The sequence below is a fragment of the Daphnia pulicaria genome, chromosome 7 (assembly GCF_021234035.1).
Source record: "Daphnia pulicaria isolate SC F1-1A chromosome 7, SC_F0-13Bv2, whole genome shotgun sequence".
Classification (NCBI taxonomy): Eukaryota; Metazoa; Arthropoda; class Branchiopoda; order Diplostraca; family Daphniidae; genus Daphnia; species Daphnia pulicaria.
This window is the reverse complement of record NC_060919.1, coordinates 18,308,906-18,326,926: the sequence shown is the minus strand read 5'-3', so window position 1 is coordinate 18,326,926 and position 18,021 is coordinate 18,308,906. Positions and strand designations below refer to the sequence as shown.

General features: G+C 44.0%; 4 protein-coding genes across 9 annotated transcripts in view; 3 read left to right on the top strand and 1 right to left on the bottom strand.

Annotated features, from left to right (window-relative positions):
• The first annotated feature begins 97 nt into the window (after positions 1–97).
• Positions 98–3,987, top strand: LOC124348933 (lateral signaling target protein 2 homolog). The gene is made up of 5 exons (XM_046799345.1): positions 98–806; positions 878–1,147; positions 1,230–1,430; positions 1,850–2,133; positions 2,757–3,987. The coding sequence occupies exons 1-5, from the start codon at positions 270–272 to the stop codon at positions 3,208–3,210; spliced, it is 1,746 nt and encodes a 581-aa protein (XP_046655301.1). The 5' UTR covers positions 98–269; the 3' UTR covers positions 3,211–3,987.
• Positions 3,912–6,160, bottom strand: LOC124349047. 2 transcript variants are annotated; one of them, XM_046799544.1, is made up of 7 exons: positions 5,874–6,160; positions 5,728–5,811; positions 5,334–5,614; positions 5,182–5,257; positions 4,630–4,878; positions 4,472–4,558; positions 3,912–4,405 (listed from the first exon to the last, which is right to left on the bottom strand). In XM_046799544.1, exons 1-7 carry the CDS (start codon positions 5,929–5,931, stop codon positions 4,320–4,322), a joined length of 921 nt encoding a protein of 306 aa, XP_046655500.1. In that variant the 5' UTR covers positions 5,932–6,160; the 3' UTR covers positions 3,912–4,319. The 2 variants fall into 2 exon arrangements, with proteins under 2 accessions (XP_046655500.1, XP_046655501.1); XM_046799545.1 differs by having other exon boundaries at positions 4,630–4,875; positions 5,874–6,156.
• Positions 6,161–6,274: 114 nt separating this feature from the next.
• Positions 6,275–7,278, top strand: LOC124349103. 2 transcript variants are annotated; one of them, XM_046799615.1, is made up of 4 exons: positions 6,275–6,438; positions 6,586–6,789; positions 6,879–7,086; positions 7,158–7,278. In XM_046799615.1, exons 1-4 carry the CDS (start codon positions 6,342–6,344, stop codon positions 7,159–7,161), a joined length of 513 nt encoding a protein of 170 aa, XP_046655571.1. In that variant the 5' UTR covers positions 6,275–6,341; the 3' UTR covers positions 7,162–7,278. The 2 variants fall into 2 exon arrangements, with proteins under 2 accessions (XP_046655571.1, XP_046655572.1); XM_046799616.1 differs by having other exon boundaries at positions 6,586–6,699; positions 6,879–7,278.
• The window catches only part of LOC124348836 (protein lin-2-like), a 30,128-nt gene continuing 19,296 nt past the window's right edge, over positions 7,190–18,021 (top strand). For 2 of the 4 annotated variants that reach the window (XM_046799158.1, XM_046799155.1), the window contains exons 1-4: positions 9,425–9,759; positions 15,723–15,811; positions 15,911–16,288; positions 16,363–16,498. In XM_046799158.1, coding sequence (XP_046655114.1) covers positions 15,752–15,811; positions 15,911–16,288; positions 16,363–16,498 — 574 coding nt within the window. In that variant the 5' untranslated portion in view covers positions 9,425–9,759; positions 15,723–15,751. Of the gene's footprint in view, positions 7,282–9,424; positions 9,760–13,172; positions 13,314–15,722; positions 15,812–15,910; positions 16,289–16,362; positions 16,499–18,021 lie in introns of those variants that run through there. The other 2 variants (XM_046799156.1, XM_046799157.1) reach the window with 2 other exon arrangements.

The following is an 18,021-nucleotide window of genomic DNA, read 5'->3' as shown; positions in this document are numbered from 1 at the left end:
GTCCGATGGCCCCTACCCAGACCAACGAAAGGGGCGGGGCTTGAGGAACCACTGCGAGCAGCACAATCCCAAAGGCCGGCCGAAGGATAAATTTTCGATTATTCACCTCCAACAAGTGTTGGCATTCAGATGCTGTTCTCCTTTTCGACCTCGACCATCTCGAAGAATTGAATTCGTTCAACAAAGTGAAGAATTACAAAATCTAACGAAGGAAATACGAAGAAAGTGTGTCCCGCTCCCGCTCCTGACCTGATTGATAATATTGAAAGATGGCCAGTGGGAGTCTGAGTAGCAGCAGTGCCGCCGCCTCATCTTTGATCCATCCGTTCGGAGGTCCTGGTTCTTCTTCGGTGACGGAAAACACGTCGACGGGCAGCGTGACTCCGCCGCCGTCGGGCCAGCACTTGACGTTGGAATCGGCAAACCATCCGCTGTTGAGTCATCACTTGGTGATGAAGAACGAGCGGCATCAGCACCAGCACCGGCTCTACCAGCCGTACGTCAATCACGTTCCGCTTCACCACCACCAGCACATCCAGCACCACCACCACCATCATCTCCAGCAACAACAACAGCAACAAATACTGGAGAATCACTACGATTTGAGCCAACATTATCCGGTGGCGTCGACCAGTTCCAATAACCTGGTCGGCGGAACCGATTCCCGGTGCAGTTCCGTCTCCTCTTCCGGCGGCGCCGATCAACACCACCAACAGCACGTCGTCGGATTGACACTCAAGAGCGAACAACCTCAGCAAAACAGTTTGGATCAGACCAGCAGCTTGGAACTCCTCGACAACGCCAATGTAAGTTTTGAACTGAAATTTAATTTTGGTTTGATTTAATTAAATTTATTTCCCGATTTTCGTCTATCCAGTTGTCGTACGGCGAAGATCCGCAACAGCGCCATTCGTCATCCGGCGGCGACCGTCTGGATTTGCATCATAACGGCCCCTCGTCGGCATCTTCGACTTCTTCCTCTTCTCTGGGCCACAACAACAACAACAACAACAGCAGCAACAACAACAACAACAACAGTAAATCGATGACCGGCCCGTCGGCCGGCTCGTCTTCGCTGGCCATGGCCTTCAGCACCGATCAAGTCGCTTGCGTCTGCGAAGCTCTCCAACAGGCCGGCGACATGGAAGTAAGTTTATTCGATTCAAACGGCCAAGACTTATAGTTTTAATAATTAATAATAATTTGATTTTATATTTCATTCGTATTAGCGTCTGTCACGATTCCTGTGGTCGCTTCCGGCTTCCGAGTTGAGCGGCAGCGCCAGCAGCGAGTCGGTCCTGCGGGCCCGGGTGGCCGTCGCCTTCCACCGCGGCAACTACCGCGAACTCTACAACCTGCTGGAATCGCACAGTTTCAGCTCGCAGTACCACCAGGAATTGCAGAACATTTGGTACGGAGCCCACTACAAGGTATACCAGATTTATTCCTATTCGTTATTTAAGTGCCAAGTCAAACACATGTGCGGCCGGCAATAAAATATCAAACTGGAACAGTTAACCCCTTATAAAAAAGCGCGGAAAAATAATAATATAGCTTTTAAATGTGTTCAAGCTGTTTCGGAAATGGTTTCCTTTCTTGTGTGAGCATATATATATAGTTATATAGCTTTTGTTTTTCTTGTGGGTCTCTTTTTGTGGGGCCCTCGCTCGAATTTTTCTTAATGGCACTTCAACGAAATGACCCCCTCCCCCCAAAAAAGACCCAACCCCCCATCGTTGTGGGGGTTTATTTTGAAACAGATGTCGACGACGTCAATGTCGCCGCTTATTTTCTTCTTTTAAACCCAAGAAATTTGAATTTGAATTTTGTGTTGTGTTGAATGTTCTAGGAGGCTGAAAAGGTGAGGAACCGGGCGTTGGGAGCCGTGGACAAGTACCGACTGAGACGCAAGTATCCGCTGCCGAAGACCATCTGGGACGGCGAGGAGACCATCTACTGCTTCAAGGAGAAATCCCGCGCCGCTCTCAAAGATTGCTACAGGCAAAATCGCTACCCGACTCCCGACGAGAAACGCACCCTGGCCAAAAAGACGGGACTGACGCTGACCCAAGTCTCCAATTGGTTCAAAAACCGACGCCAACGCGACCGGACCCCACCCCAACAACAGAGAAGGTATGTGTCATGCCAGCAGGGCCTTTCCCAATGGTTTTTCCTATGATGGATCGGTGACACACCAGTGTGTAGGTCATGTCAGGTCAAATTTTTTAAAAAATAAGATCCTGGGAAAAAATTTTAAAAAAGAAAGAAATTCGGGACAGACGAAGTTTATGGCGTTTGACCCAGACGAACTTGTTGAGGGAATTTATCGTCGACAGACTTTTTTGGGGAAATAAGAAAAAAAAGTTGTGCAATGAACTTGCTGGCCGTCGTCGTCCTCATCATCGGATAAGAGAGGGGAAAAAAGACGAGTGAAACTGGTCGCAAGATGAAAAAAGTGAAGGCAACCGTAACAACCTCTACAACATAAAGCCAAGTCCAACTATATACTAGACTACTGAGAAACATGTGTGTTCCCACGACTCGGTTTTTTCGAACCCAAATGGTTCCGGGGGTAGTTGGTTGCCTCCCCCCCACACAGACTAACATTCCGGGCGACTGTAACACAACATTTCGACAAATCAGATTTTTTAAAAAATTGACGGAAAGAATCGCCATCTGTCGTGAACCAACCGAATCCCGCGTTCATTTCACTGGAATTTGAATTTCACAAATTTTTTTGTTTTTTATTTTTCCAGTGACGATTGCCTGGGCAGCGATAACGGACTACCGACGACTCCCATCAACGGAGCGTCTTCCTCATCTGGGCACGTTCTGCACCACCACCACGGCGGAATCGGCGGGAGCGACTTGCTGAGCGAATTGAAGCCCAACAGTTTCACGCTGGGCAACAAGCTCCTCTTCGACGACAGCGTCCACAATCCATCCGGAAGCGGCGGATTGATGGCCGCGTCCAGGAGCATGAGTTCCCTGATGGCCTCCCAATTCGGCGGAGGATCCAAGGATCCGCACACCAGCAGCCTGCTGCACCTACCATCGGCGGCCTTTGCCAGTTACCATCCATCCGGAAGCCACGGCTACGACGGCGGATCAGTGGCCACCCTGGCCAATCTCCACGTCGCCCATCAACACGTCGTTCAACCCTCGGCTCTCTACCATGGCCATCGGGACCAGGCCTTTTCTCACGCTTAATCGCATTTAAAAAAAATTTTAAATAGAAAAGAAAAACAAAAATTTAATTTCTCAAAATCCCAGTCAGAATTATTAAAAAAAACAAAAAACAAAAAAAAACCAATTTTTTTTTCCCGTTTCATTTTTATTTTTCCTCCGTGAGTCAAATGTGTTTTATTGCTATTTCGATTATTTCTTCGTTTGTTGTGTCCGTCATTTATTATGTAATTGGTGCCAACAGAAAAATAATTTGATGGGGTTTTTGTACATCAGGATCGGTGTTTTCTCGGCCTCCCCTATTCTTAATTATAACCCGCTGGCAATAGTTAATTGTCGTTGTCTTTTTATTCGTGAAATCCATCGGCGTCAGTCTTTTGTAATTGTGTCTCTATTTCTTTAATCTTATATCTTCAAACTATATTATAACTCTCTTCTCGGCGTTATGACTCATTTTCCTTTCCTTCTCAAATGTTGTTCGTCAACTCACTCGCGAGACGATCTCAATGTGATAGAGGATTGCATCATCAAATTGGAAACAAATTAATAATACCTAATAGCAATTAAAGGAAATAACGAAGTCAACTTGACCGGACAGTTTTAGATCAATTCAAGCCAGATATTTAGTTTAAATAAAAGAAATATACTCCTGGGGGGGGGGGCAGATGGAGTCAAGCGAACGTGTCTAAATAGATTCAAAAAATTATAAGTGAATAAAATAAGGCGATCTTGTGATACATGTAATGAACATTTGTATGAATTCTTCAGTCTACTAGACGTATCAATACACACTGCAACATATACACGGATTGAGAATCGATGGGTGTAGACCATATAGTAAAAAGCCTAAAAATGGAACTCAATATCAAAAGATATAGGGACGATAAAGTAGTAAGTACACAATCAATAAATATTACAGTATTAATAAATAACATTGAAAAGAGATGATGGTATGGTCATGGAAGACTTGGGTTAACTGCTGTGGCACAACTTGTTAATAAATTACAAAATGATATGCTTTTCTTATTACCTTAAATTATTCAAAGTGATCGGATGAATTTCGCGCGGTGTTTAGGTTTTATTGCGGTCTTATTATCTTCTCTCTATAAAGTCATATTAGCCAATGACATTGATTACTCCATAGTGTCGTAACCGACAGCCTTGATCTTGACGTAGCGGAAAATGGCGTAGCCCATCACAGTCACCACCGACACGACAGCTGTGGATCAATTAAATAAGACAAATATAATCATTCAATTTTGAGGGTATTTTTCTTTTTATTTACCAAGGGAACTGCCGACCGCAATCGTCACGCTGGAATCGCGACGTCGGCGATGACGCTTGGCCATCTTATCTTCCCGGCAGAGAACCTCTGGCAATTTTGAAACGAAAAGAAAAATTATCGGCCAGAAATTTTATTATGTCCAACAAATTTCAACTGACCTTCACCAAAGACTTTCTGGTTGTCGATAAAGGGCTGGAGCTGGAAATTGTTGAAGATGAGGGTGGCGTTGTCGCTGGCCGGCTGGATGTTGCTGTTATTATTATTAATCCGTCCGGCAACAACAGCACCACTACCTAACGGCAGCAAGGGGAACTGCTTGGCAGCGTAGCAGCGGTAGGAGAGGCCAAGCGGAGCCTGGAGTTCTTTCAGAGCGTTCGCCTCGCTCCCAAACATTCGCAATTCACCTGCTCACGCGTGATGAGACCAACAAGAAAAACTCACATCATCATCAGCTCGGCCATCCGTCAATGTCAACCAATATTTCCGTATAGTTCGGTGTTGTACGTGCACAACTCAAGTATTATACTATCTATACTACACGCCCGTAGAGCGTGACAAACCATATCCCGGCCCGAGACTAGACAGTGGCGTGCTCCGACCGCTAATCGTTTGGTCAACATCTCGTGCGTGAACGTCAAAAAACGAAACAAAAGAAGGGCGGAAAAAGAATAGCAGATGTCGATGATATAATTGAAGTTGAAATCATTTACTTTTGCCAGTGGCGAGCGGAAGTAGCGTAGTATTGAAGGCGAATATAATTTGATTGACGGTCCAGTTCTTGTCGTCCTGATCAAGTCCAAAAAATTGAATTAGAAAATACATTTTGGCGGGTCAATTTGGTTCGTCAATCAAAAAATTATACTTTGAAAATGTAGAAACAAAGTTGAATGGAGGATGTCCAGGTGATGACCAAAATGGGTTTGGGCGACGATGGATTGTTGTTGTCGGCGGCGTAGCAATTCTGAACGGTGGAAACGGTCGCGTCGAGATCGGGCAATTCGATTCGGACCTGGCGTGATTCATCCCCTTCTGGCCAGATCACGACCGTCGCCCCCAAACTTGCCAATGTGCAGATCTCCCCCTTGGCGTCGGGAGCGGCCAGAATTTCGGGCAGGTCAGCCGGCCTCAATCCCGTTGCGCCGTCTAATTTTCGAATTGAAATCAAATCGGGTCCAACCCACACCCAAAACACCACCCCAAATAAGGGTAGAATACACTTTGGATAATGGAGACGTGCTATTTTACTATAAATATACCAATCACGGGAACAAAGTTTGGCGGTAGGGTCGTCATGTCTTCTGTCCCGGCGTCCACCTCCAAGTTGCTCCGTGATAAAATGGCTAAACCGAAAGAAGAGGAATATTATAACAGTTGTGTATGTTTAAAAATGGCAAAGACTGACCGTGAAGCAATAGAAGACATCGCCCAAAGAAGTAAATAATCTGCTTCGAACTCTCCATGTTGCAATAAGTATTTTTCTTTGGGGAAATGATTGGAGAGAGACAAGAGAACGGCCAACCCCTCTAGATAGTACACACAGAGTTCTCTTACAGATCATTCAGCCGTTGGAGCCATCTGCTGTTCTCTTGCATCGAGCAGATCAATAACACGACGTGCAGCAGTTCAGCAGCAGCTCCATGTGTGTCTACAGCGCATGCCCTGTGGATGCTGCTGTACAGCATCGGCGGCCATACACACACGATAAAATCTATTTTACATAAATCTTGGAATCCCAAATGTTTTTACAAGGAGATGGAGAAAGAAAAAAAAAAAATTACAATTTTCTTCGTACCGTTACAAGAGGTCTTGTGAATAGACGAGTAGAAACAGTTATAGAAATTTATAGAGGTTGAAAATCCAATAAGGAAAAATGGCGATGCTGTCGGGGCTGTTTTTGGCGCCGACAAAACGTGAAAAGTTGCTGGCTCGATTCTTTCGTCTAATTCTTTCTCCACTCCAGCAGCGAGGTATAAATATACACATTGTAATGTGTTTAGTTTGTAACTGACCTTAGTTGCACGTGGAAAACCGCGTTTAATGATATCATACAGCCCGTTGTTGTGTGTACGTTGTAACAATAATCCGTTAAGGACAGAGAATTTACCTCTGTGCAGATTCGACCACGTGGAACGAACATGATTTAGTGTTGGAAATGACTCAAAGGAGGATTATTTACCTTTGCATGCTGTGGTTTTCTACATCATTCTTCATATTCACTGGTGTGCAAGGTATACATGTTCTTTTTTCTACACAACAGTCTTGGGCTCATCATGGATGCAGTGTTGGAAAAAAAAGACGATGTTGTACCCACCATCAAAGTGTGTAATTGTTCTTGCTTTCATCTTCTGCCAGATTTGATTCTTCATCAGTTGATGAATTGTGTGAAATTTTTTTAAAACTCTTGCAGGTCGCTCAACTCTGGTCCCACATGCTCGACCTTTGTGTTACACATTTTCAAAGAAGTTGCTGTTTCCTCAATATAACCGGCAGAGCATTTTAACTAGCTCTAGAGTCCCTCTAACTAGAAAGCCAATCAATGTGCTATATAGTGATCTGCAGCTCTTCATCATCCTGAAAAATAGAACCCAAATCCATTGTCTCAAGAGAGACCACTGGTACCCAATTTACAACACTAAATTGGATATTTTTTTCCGACTTTAACATTTTTCTTTGAATATTATTACAGGTAAAAGGAGGAAAGATTGAAAGATAATGGGGGCTTGTGCTTTGCCTGATGTTGTCTACGGGAGGCGTGCATATCTGAACGAGCAGATCGTGAAGGACTCGGCCACCATCTCAATAAAATACAGGTACGTGAAATTATCTAATCATGCATTTCATGACCGCATCTCGCTATTGATGAGCTTGAATTTCACGTCTGTCCTGATTAGCTGATCTCTCCCCCCATATTTTTGGGCTCTTGTTGTCATCACGGTATTATATATTTTTCGGTACCGTCGAAAAATGACGGATGGATGTGTTCTCTGCCGATTTTTGAAATGGCGCTGGGAGGGTCTTGGAGATAGTGACGTCAATAGATGGCTCTGAAGAGGCGCCGTCTGGAGCCTCGAGCTTTTTCCCAATGATCTTTCAAAGAAGCGTAGCGGTCACGAAGCCAAGTCTTTGGCTGGATGTCGACGTGATTTTTCCGACCGTGAATATTTTTCTTTAAGTCGGGAATTTTATTTTTTTATTTTTTTCTGGATGGAAGGAAAGGATTAATAGCCATCAATCACACGGGGGGGGGGGGGGGAAGGGACATTGGCCGTTGGCCATTCAGATTCCACTCCATCGAGACGAACGGAAAGACGAAGAAGAAGAAGAGAAAGAATCCGGCCAATTTCCTTATCGGAAATAAGGGGCGCGTGAAAAATTGTCGGGACCAGAGCCCCGTAGTTGCGGTGTCAGGTTTGCGGCCATTCCAAGGTTGGACACGGTGAATGTGTGAGAAAAAGAAGGGAAGAATATTCGACATTTTCCGACTAGTCGTTAAATGGAGAAGAAGAAGAGCCCAGTCACCTTCATTAGCAATAGTCTGCCATCTTTAGTAGTCTCATAGGAGTTCGTTTTTGGTGGACAAGAATAGAAAGAAAAGAATGGGGTGCCGGGGTTTTCTTTCATATTATGCTGGCACAGCAGCACGCCTCTTATCATCATCATTGAAGGTCCTTGTGTTTCTATCGTTGCTCTTTTTCGAACCTCATTACGGATGCTTGGGTTACCTGAAAACGGAGATGATGATCCTCTGATGACTGCAGTGGTGATCATCATCATCATCTTTCTCTTCTTTTGATGCAGAAATCAACCGGGCACGGGCGCTGACCACTGCTCCCAGCTCTTTGGCGTGGGGTCCGCGATTTTCTTCTTTCCCGTTCCTTGTGAAATCTTTTAATTTGACGTCCACAGTAGAGAGAAACGCCTGGTTATAATATCCAAAGAACCGTGGCTTCCCCTCTCTACCCGGCGAGGTCATTGAACATACACACTCTGGTGGCGCAGAGACGCGTCAAAACAGCTCAGCCAGAGAAACATTTATTTTTTTCGTTGAATAATTAATCAACCAAACACTTTGGAAGGATTTATCGCCCAAGGCTTGAATCAAACAAAAAAGTTCTTTTTCTGGTGTGTGTTGTGTAAATAATAGGATTGACTACATTTGGAAGTTGTCAATTGGAAGCAGACGATAAAGTCACGAATTGTTGCATCATCGTTCAAGTTTTTGCACATCACCTTTTATTGAAGACATATTTTTCGCCCCGGCAACCAGAAAAACTCGTCTATATTTATTTAGACAGACCAGACAAATGCGTCAAGAAACTTGTCGTCGTCTGTTGTTATTGTGGTTCGGTGCCATCTCAAACCTTCTCCCTTGTTGAAAACGTTGCTCACCTGATTGCTGGCCCATCCGCAGAGAGATGGATACTACCAATAAGAGAGAGGGGGGTCGACTCGGATGGAATGTGCAGAGTGTAGAGATGGATACTACCAATAAGAGAGAGGGGGGTCGACTCGGATGGAATGTGCAGAGTGTATAGTGTTCGTCATTTTGTGTTGGGAGGTTCAACTTGTTGGTCCGTATTCCCCCCCACCATTTTATTCCTCTTCTTCTTCTTCTGGTGTACCCGTGTGTTGCCTCGGGGCGTAGAACACCTTGTGTCTATATACACCTTGGAAAAAGGTTTGCTTTATCCAGTGTTTCTCTCATTCTCTCGGTATTCTTTCTTACCTGTTGGTTTTATTTTTGTGAAGGGGGCCGGTAGATAGAAGAATAGAAAGGTGAGAGAGAGAGAGAAAGAGAATAACACACACACACACACACACAAAGGCCCGAACACAAGAAACTGCCGGCGGTTTTTTTCTTTTTCTTCTTCTTCTCATTCCTTCTTCTTCAGTGGGACTCCAAGTCTTAAAGTCTTCAGTGTGATCTTGGCTTTACAGTGCGACACATACAGTCCCAGTCCAGCAGCAGTAAGTCAGTGATCCTTTTAAACTCTGGAAATCTGATTGGGCGGATTTGTGTCGATGTGAAAAGAAGAAAAAAAGTTGTGTGACTGGCACACAATTGACCCCAAAACAATTTTTGCTTTTGAAGAGAAAAAAAAAACTATTGGATTTTTGTTCTATTTCTCGTGTGCTTGGGTGCCTGTTTTTGTTTTTGTAGGACGCGATTGATTGCAATCATCGCCACACGTCAAATCAAACTGGATGTGGGATTTAATTGCATACACACTTGAAAGTGACCCCTAGACAAGACCCACCTTTCACTCTCACCTGGACATTTTGCCAAGGCAAGTGACTTTTTTCAAACGAATTTCCCCCGAAAAATTGTTCCGAGGTCTTTTGAAATTTGAAATATTGGGAAAAACTTTGGTGTTCGATTTCTCTTTTTGCCCCTCTTAATCGAGGGGGTCGGAGTATTGTGTGTTGGGAAAAGTTTAATAGATATGGGCCCCCCTTCTTGTGTGAGTGGCGTAGCTCTTTTTTTTTCTCTTCTGTTTTCGCGGTTGTTTCTAAAAGGAATGTCTGTTGACCTCCGACGCCTCCCCTTCGAAGAAAGAAAAAAAGTCTTGAGAGAAAAACACCTATTTATTCCTTCATGGGAATAACAAAAGAAGAAAAAAAAAACATTTTTTCTGTCTCCCCCCCTCATCTCATTGGAATTGTTTAAACATTCTGGTATTATTATACACATAATATATGCCCCCCTTCACTCTCTTCTCTATTCCACCTCATAAGAAACAGATAGGAGATAGATAGGCCCCCAAAAAAGGCAATGGCGGTTCGAAAGGCGAAAATAAGAAAAAAAAAAAGTTTTTATTTTGGGGCTATTGAAACGTGTAGGGATTGAATCGAAAATGGTTTTCAGTCAGGCGATATAGAAAAGAATCAGAAATCACGAACTTGTTATTTCTGTTTCTTTATTTCATTTTTTTTTTGTTCACATGTTGTGAACTGGATAAGGAGAATTTTGATTGAAATGGTCGGCGTTTGTTGTTGCGGATGGTGACGTCACTCGACAGCCCCCCGACAACAACGAGTGACAGATTCACCTCTCTTTGTGATGGATGCGTCTCTCCTCTTGTGTGCACCTAATGGGGGATTCATCCATCCATCCGTCGTTTTTCGCAGCTAAGAGATTCAATTTGGTTTGGTTTCTGTTTTCTTCCAGTGGGGTGGCACATATATTTCTTTATGACGAATTCGGGGTGGTGTCGGTGTGGTGGGTGGTTTTGCATTCAAGGTAAGAAGAAAAAAAAAAGAACCGGCAGCATTGGGATATCAAAACCCCAAAAATATCTACCTCTTCCATCGTTCGTCTTTATGACGCAACTCGTGTTCTCACACGGACGGTTCTCCCGTCAGAGTGTGTTATTACACGGAGAGAATGGAATAGAAGAAGAAAAATATTCTTCCATTTTTCCTACTTAATTGTGTGAGAAAAATCTCTTTTTTTTGGTCGTGAAAGGAAATTGAATCGAGCATGTGTGCATTTTTTTCTGTACGTCTTTCTCTTGTATTCGATCGCTTGGGGCTTGTCATTACCATCAAAATGTACACATATAAACCAGTAGGGTGGGAATCGGGAGTCGTAAAAATTAAATGGCGGCGGTTTTTATTTTTGGGTAGAGAGAGAAAAACTTTTTTTTCTTCGTCGATGAGAAGGGCGACAAGCTGCGCATCTGTCGCCAAAAACACACACACGTACACAATTTCAGTAAAAGTTTTTATTTTTTTATTTTTATCATTCATTTTCTAAATGGTTTTTATGTCCCGAGATGTTGTGTCGCTGTTGTGATCCTTTCCGACTGATCGGATTTGATGTTTCAACACGTTGTTGTTGGCCCGTGTTACTTTTTTCGTTGAAATGTTCATCCATGCGAATCGCTGCTCGGGCAGAGTGCCGCCGAGGATTAGACGGATTGACCAACAACAAAACGAGCCAAGATGTGGGACAGCAACAATAGCAGCACCCCGACGGCCTAGATGAAGCATCCACAATCAACCACCTGTTCCGCTTTATTTTCTTGTGCTGCTAGACAGCGTCTGCTGTGACTATGACAGAGTTACGAGATTATCTTGGCGAAATGTAGAGAGAAAGAGCGTGACTTTGTGATTGTACTGGGAGGTGCTAGTCGGATATTCATCAGCCGATCCGCCCCTCAACATCAAAAGGGAACTCACGAAATTTTCATTTTCGACTCCAACGAGGTAGAAAGAAACAAACTTTCCCCGTATGACAATAAGAAATGAACGCGCCAAGGTGCCGCGCAAAAATAAAAAAAAGTAGAGCATGAAACAACAACAACACAACAGGGACACGACAATCGTAGAGGTGAATTCTACTATCGCCCACCAATTTTTTGGCTGTAGAGAGACGTGCAGAGTTTTCCGTCGATCCTTGTTTCTGTTTTCCCAAATGTGTTTGTAGTGCCATCCCGATTCTAACTGGTAGTCCCCAGACATTTGGTTTTATGCTAATGTCTTTTGAAGGCACGTCCGCGACCCCGTCTCTTCGTCGTTTTCGGGAAAAGAAAAAAGGAAAAAACTTTTCGGGAGTGGCACATTCTTTTCTTTTGTTGATGGAACAACTTAAAAAGTTAGTTTTTTTCTTTTCCTATTATCGGAATCAAACCAGGGCACAAGGAGCTCAGTGTGTCTTGGTAACTGGCTCGGTAGTGTACGAACGATTTTGCGGTCTCCTCGGGACACACACAACAACAACAACAAGAGTCGGTCACTCAATCGATGGAACGATTAGACGGGGCTTCTCTCCCCCCTATGTCCCGCAGAGTTTGGTTGTGAGTTGTTGTTCTCCCGCTTTTCTTCTCCTTCCTTGTCGACCGTGACTGGTTTCTTTATCGAAACTACACGCACCACCAGCACCAGCAACAACCTAATTGTCATTCGATCTCATTTGATTGCCACATTATCGAAACCACCGGGACTCACGCTCCGATCCGGTCCGTCACCAAATGTTCTCGTGATAGTTGTCATCCAACGGTTGCTGCAAGGTCCTTTTTTTTATTATTATTTTAGACTTTTCAAATAATCCGAAGAGAAAAGTAGAGAAATTTAAAAGTAATGGCTTGTGTTTTTGTGCATTTGTCTGAATTTCCTTCGATTACGTCAATTTTCTGGTATGTCGGTCACACAAGACGCCGGCTACCGTTTCACGCGGGAAGAGAAATGTGACGCGATCTTGGGAAAATGTCGGGAGCCGGTTTTTTAGTTTTTCTGAGATTTTTTTCTTTCGGACTTTTTTTTTATATATTTGCTTATTTAACTTTATTTTTTTTTTTGGGGGGGGGGGGGAAGGGGAAGTGAGCAACGACTGTGACACGGTCTGGTTGTATAATAACCCCTCCTGCTTGGGTATGCATGACGTTGTGCTGTCTGGTCTCGTCCAGTGGAATAAACGGGATGACACATTCGAGGAGGGAGTCGCCTCAACTTGAATGTGACGGCGCTGGCGCACAATTTTTCCCATTTCTTTCTTTCTTTCTTTCTTTCCAGGGGTATTAACAGAAATATGGAGTGGGGTGGAAGAAGAAGGAGGAGGAGGAAGCCATTTTTGGGGGTTTTAGGGAATTGCAAATCAAATATGAAAGACGACGACGTCCCGGGAGTCGGAGCGTGAAATAGTAGGCAAGTTCTTATTTTACGAGTCGGTCGGTTTCTTTCGTCCGTTCGTCCTCCGCCCAATTTTTCATTCAAAATTGCCACGCCAAAAGAAAAGGAAAGAAAAGAAAAAAAAAAGCAAAGTTCTGTCGTTGATAATTGTTAAGTATTTATCTTTTATACGTTTCGGTATAGTGCTCGCATGATGGATGATCAACGCCAGGTAATTACATTATTATTCCTCCAACCGTTTCTGGCCTTTTTCCCATTCAACGAATCCCGTAATGATATCCGCCACGGTTATCATTAATTCAGCCAATTGGCACAAAATTCGATGCAAATTATTGATTTATGCAAATTTTTCCGGGTTTTTTTTTTCTCATTTATTTTTATTATTTTTTGAGGCCGTGCTAAAGGTCTAGAAGAAATGTGTGCCACTGCCAAAATAATTTCCACCAATTTCCGAACATTTTGGGGCCGTTGCGTGCCGAGCGCCAATGTCTGGTTCTTATTATTATGATTATTGTACTGCAGCCAACAGCTTTTTTTTTTTTTTCAGGGTATCCGGCTTCTTTGCCTTCGTGTGTATGTGTGTGTTGTGTCAGGCGTGACGTCGCCGTCATCATCATCGCCGTTTTATTTTTATTAGAACAAGAAAAGAAGTCGCGCCTCAAAGATTTTTCCAGTTTCTATTTTTTTCCAGCCCTGGAAAGTCGACGATGGAGAAACAGGCCGTGAAAAAGAAAAAAATATCGTCAAGGTGTGCCGCACTGGTTGATTGGTGCCACCGAAGGAAAAAGTTGTTTTGGAACCTGTGCGAGTCACAAAACAAACACATTCCAGTTGAATGTGGAAAGGAAAAGGAAATCTCATTACCATCGACATCATCGCGCAGGGGAAATTTAATGACACATTGCTACGTCGTGTCGATATTCAAATGAGATGGATGAGAGTGTGTGTGTTGGCTGTTATTTTTTCCGGTGAATGCAGGAACTTAAACGTCGTTAGTATTTTTGAGCAGCTATTTTTCAACCAAACTAACTAGAAAAAGGACATTCCGGCACGTAAATCTTGTTCCGTTCATTTTCAATTTCTTCGTCGAAAAAATGTTGAAATGAAAGAATTTTTTTCCTTCTAGTCCCGCATTGAGTTTCTTTTTACGACCAATACGTTTAACCAAAAAAGAAGAAGAAGAAAAAGGGAGATGGAATAAATAAATACGCATTATTTTTATTATTATCAAAACATTTTTGTTGAAAGGCATTATTCACGGCAGGGGGGGGGGGGGCGATGGGGACAAGAGGGTCGCCCTGTCAGAAACTTACGACGTTGCTCATCGTTTTTTAACGGAACAAACTTTTTTTTTTTTGGGGGGGGGGGAAATAAAAATACAAAAACATGGTGGTCTTTTGCTCGGCCCCACCAAAAAACTGGGAGGGGATATCATCAGACTAGTAGTAGTAGTAGTAGTCGAAGTAAGTAGTAACATTCCAATCTTGTTTTTCCCCTCTAAATAAAGTAAAAAAAAAGAGCAGCAGCAGCAGCCTGTAATTTTACCGTTATGCATATGCATGTAAGAAATAGAAGAAGAGTCAGCCGGAGAATATATAGTGGCGGAAGCTTTTCAAAAGACGAGACCCTCCGCCGCCGGACGTTTGTAACCGTGAAGGAGAGAGGGCATTCACTCTGCTGTGATGGACATGTTTCTTTATTTTTAACCTGTTAATCGTTTTGCTCCCTCTAGCTATTTTTTTTTTTTCTCTCGATTTCATTTTACAGATTCTTTTGGGTCTGATTTTCTTAAGACGCTCGACTGGATTAAACTCCAGTCCACCCGAAATGGAGGGAAAATAATAAATAATCGGCCGGAATTCGTGAAATATTCTCTGCCCTTGTTGGTTACATATCGATTGGCCACCAAGGACATTGACTTTTTCTTTTTATTATTATTTTTCTTTTCCTTAAACTTATTTCTCCCACGATCACGCAGCTGGTTGTTATTGCGTGCTGCGTGTTTCCTTCCACTTTTCCCCGTGTAATTCGCATCGGCGGAGAATTGCCACCGGTGGAAAATGGTTCGATTTATAATCGTTTATATCTTCTACGAGCGAGTGTGTTGGTAGCCCAGCAGAGGTCTTATTCGTCGTCGTCGTCGTCGGATGATCTTGTTATTGGCCGACACGCACATCCACACACACACACGCGGGATCCAATCAAAGTCCCCCAGGGAGGTTTTGTGAGATGGATCGTAACGTCGTGAGAACAGGAAGAAGAAGAAGAAAGGGCTAGAGGGGGGGGGGGTTATAATGGCAATAACACAAAACGGTGTCTGTGGCCTTTCCCACTCGAATCTGCACAAACTTTTCCCCTCGTTGGCTCGAGATTCTCAACTTTTCGTTTCAACTTCTTTTCCCTTTCGTCTTGACAATTCGACCCGTCAGGCAAAAGAAAAAACGCCACGTGTGTGGCTCTAATCAGATCTCTGCTCAAAAGTCTTTCCCACATTGTCGTTGTCTGACAAGTTCTTTCGTTTATTATCGATCGTGAAACATTCTTTTTGCCAAAAAGAAATTTTTAAAATGATCAAGAGATAGATTTTAATATGTTTTTGGTTTTTTGAATTTTTAAACAGATTGCCGCTATCTCTGGTGAGCGTTTGTCATGGTCGGAACGATGATGCTCCATCAGCAACAGCAGCAGCCACTCGCCTGGAACGCCATGGTATGTCGTTGTAGCCTCTCTCAACTATTATACTCGCTCGCGCTGCAACTCTTTTAACATTTCAAATATCATTTCTATTTTCTAAATTTTGGAAAAAAGAGCGACGACGGCTGGAATCCGAGGAGCCTGTCTAGTTTCCAGACGTTTCCACGACATCCGTCACTCCCCGGATCTTCGTCGTCTAGCAGCTCGTCTTCTTCTTCTTCCTCGTCATCATCTTCCTCTTCTTCTTCCTCGCCTTCGTCTTCCGGCGGCGGTGCCTCGCATCACCACGCCCATTCAAAGTCGCTGATTGAAGACGACAAGTACAACAGAAGCCAATCGGTTAATAATAATAACAACAAAAGCGGAGCCAAACTTTCTATGCTGCCCGGAACGACGCCGACTCACGGCCATTCGCGCTCGCTGGGCCAAGCCGCCGATTTCTCCGTTCATCCGCAACGCGTCGAGCTCCAAACGCGACGCCAAACTTCACTGGTATTTTCATCAATTTTTTTTTTTTTTTTTTTTTTAAATTATTATTCGATTTGTCAATCAATTATTTCTCTCAGAACGGCCATGGCAACGACGGCGACGATCCGGACGTCGTTCAAGTGACATTGGGTCACAACGACCGTCGCTTCGGCTTCTCTGTCGTGGGCGGGCTGGAGGAAGGTTTCCCGCCCCGCATCGACGAAATCGCACCAGGTAAGGATCGGCGGGTGGGGTGGAAGGAAGGAAAGCTACAAACTGTCATTTCCAAGTACGAGCAAACTTGGTTGTGTGAAGTCTAATTGGATCTAGAATATTATCGCATATTACATTCCCCCTCACTCCTTGCGCTCCATCCATCCATCCATCTAGCGTCGTTTCCCGCCTTTGTGGGATTCCGTTTCCCGTCCTACCCCATGGAGCCGGGGGGGGGGGGGGCCACCTTCCTTTACTAAGTGGATTAGTTGCTATATACAGCTGCCATCTTTCCTCCTTTTTCTCTCCATTCCTCGCCAACTTTTTCTCTTCTTCTTCTCCTTCCACCCGAAAACGGTTAGACTCGTGACGTTCAAATGTCAGTTGATCGTCGGTTCATTGTACCCCGACGCTTCTTTTTTTCTTCCAAAATATCTTCAGGTGGAAAGCAACAACAAGAAAAAAGGGGTTTTTGTTGCAAGTCTTAAAGGAGGAGGATGGAAACAGGGTCGAGTTGCCGACGGGATGGATGAGATAAGGCACGTGGAAATGGATACGGTGTGGATCGTGAGTGTCTGCCGGAAAAGACGGAAGAAGCAGAAGAAAATGAAAGAAAAGAAGAGATCTACAATACGAAAGGACAAAATAGACTCTGGGGGGGGGGGGGGGGGGAGGAGGGAAGGCAGATCTTTTTTTCCTTAGACTCCCGCTCTCCCCGTGAAGCCGCGCCCATATTATATCCGTCCGTCCGTCATGTCTATTGATTATATTTTTTCTCCTTTCTTCTTTTATGCAGCGCCAAAGAGGACGAGAGAGACGAGACGAGTTTTTTCTTTTTCCCTTTTTTTCATTCTCCTGTTCCTCCGGTCGGATCGGATATTAAGAGAAATGTTGTGTGTGTGTTTATATCGGGAGAGGAGAGCGGGTAGGGCAGCTCTGGTTTCGCCCAGTCGGTCGATTGCAATCGATCTCTTCTCCTCCTGTACGTCTCTCTCTCTCTCTCGCTTCTCTACACGTTAATTGACTAGTGCTGTACAGTGTACACGGTCGGATCGGTTCCGGTATTCATCCGGAAAATGAAATTAGGGTGGGAGGAGGAGGAGGAGAAGGAAAAGGGTTGCGGTTTTTGGTCTCGGGGAGAAAAGAAGAGCCGGAGGAATGTTCCGCATCCTCCTTTTTATATTATTGTTTCCTTTTTCCCTTTTTTTTTCTGGGGGGAAGTTCTTTACTTCTGACGACTCCCACGTAGGATATAAAAGCTAATTAGATTTCATTTCACTTGATTTCCTTCTCAACCCCACCGGCAATGCAATCGCCGTAATTACATCCCAATTTCTCTGGATTCTGTTAAAATGCGAATCATCAGTCGATTCCGAGTAATAATTTGCCAGTTTCCCGAACTCTTTTTATTTTGTCTCGACGGACGGATAATTAGCGCTATCTTCACTTGGGCGATAAGGTGGCAAACGGGTGGGGTGGGGTGAGGTGGGGATGCGCTGTAAACGTGTTGGCAGTTGGTCGAGAGAGGAGATCGGATCGATGGG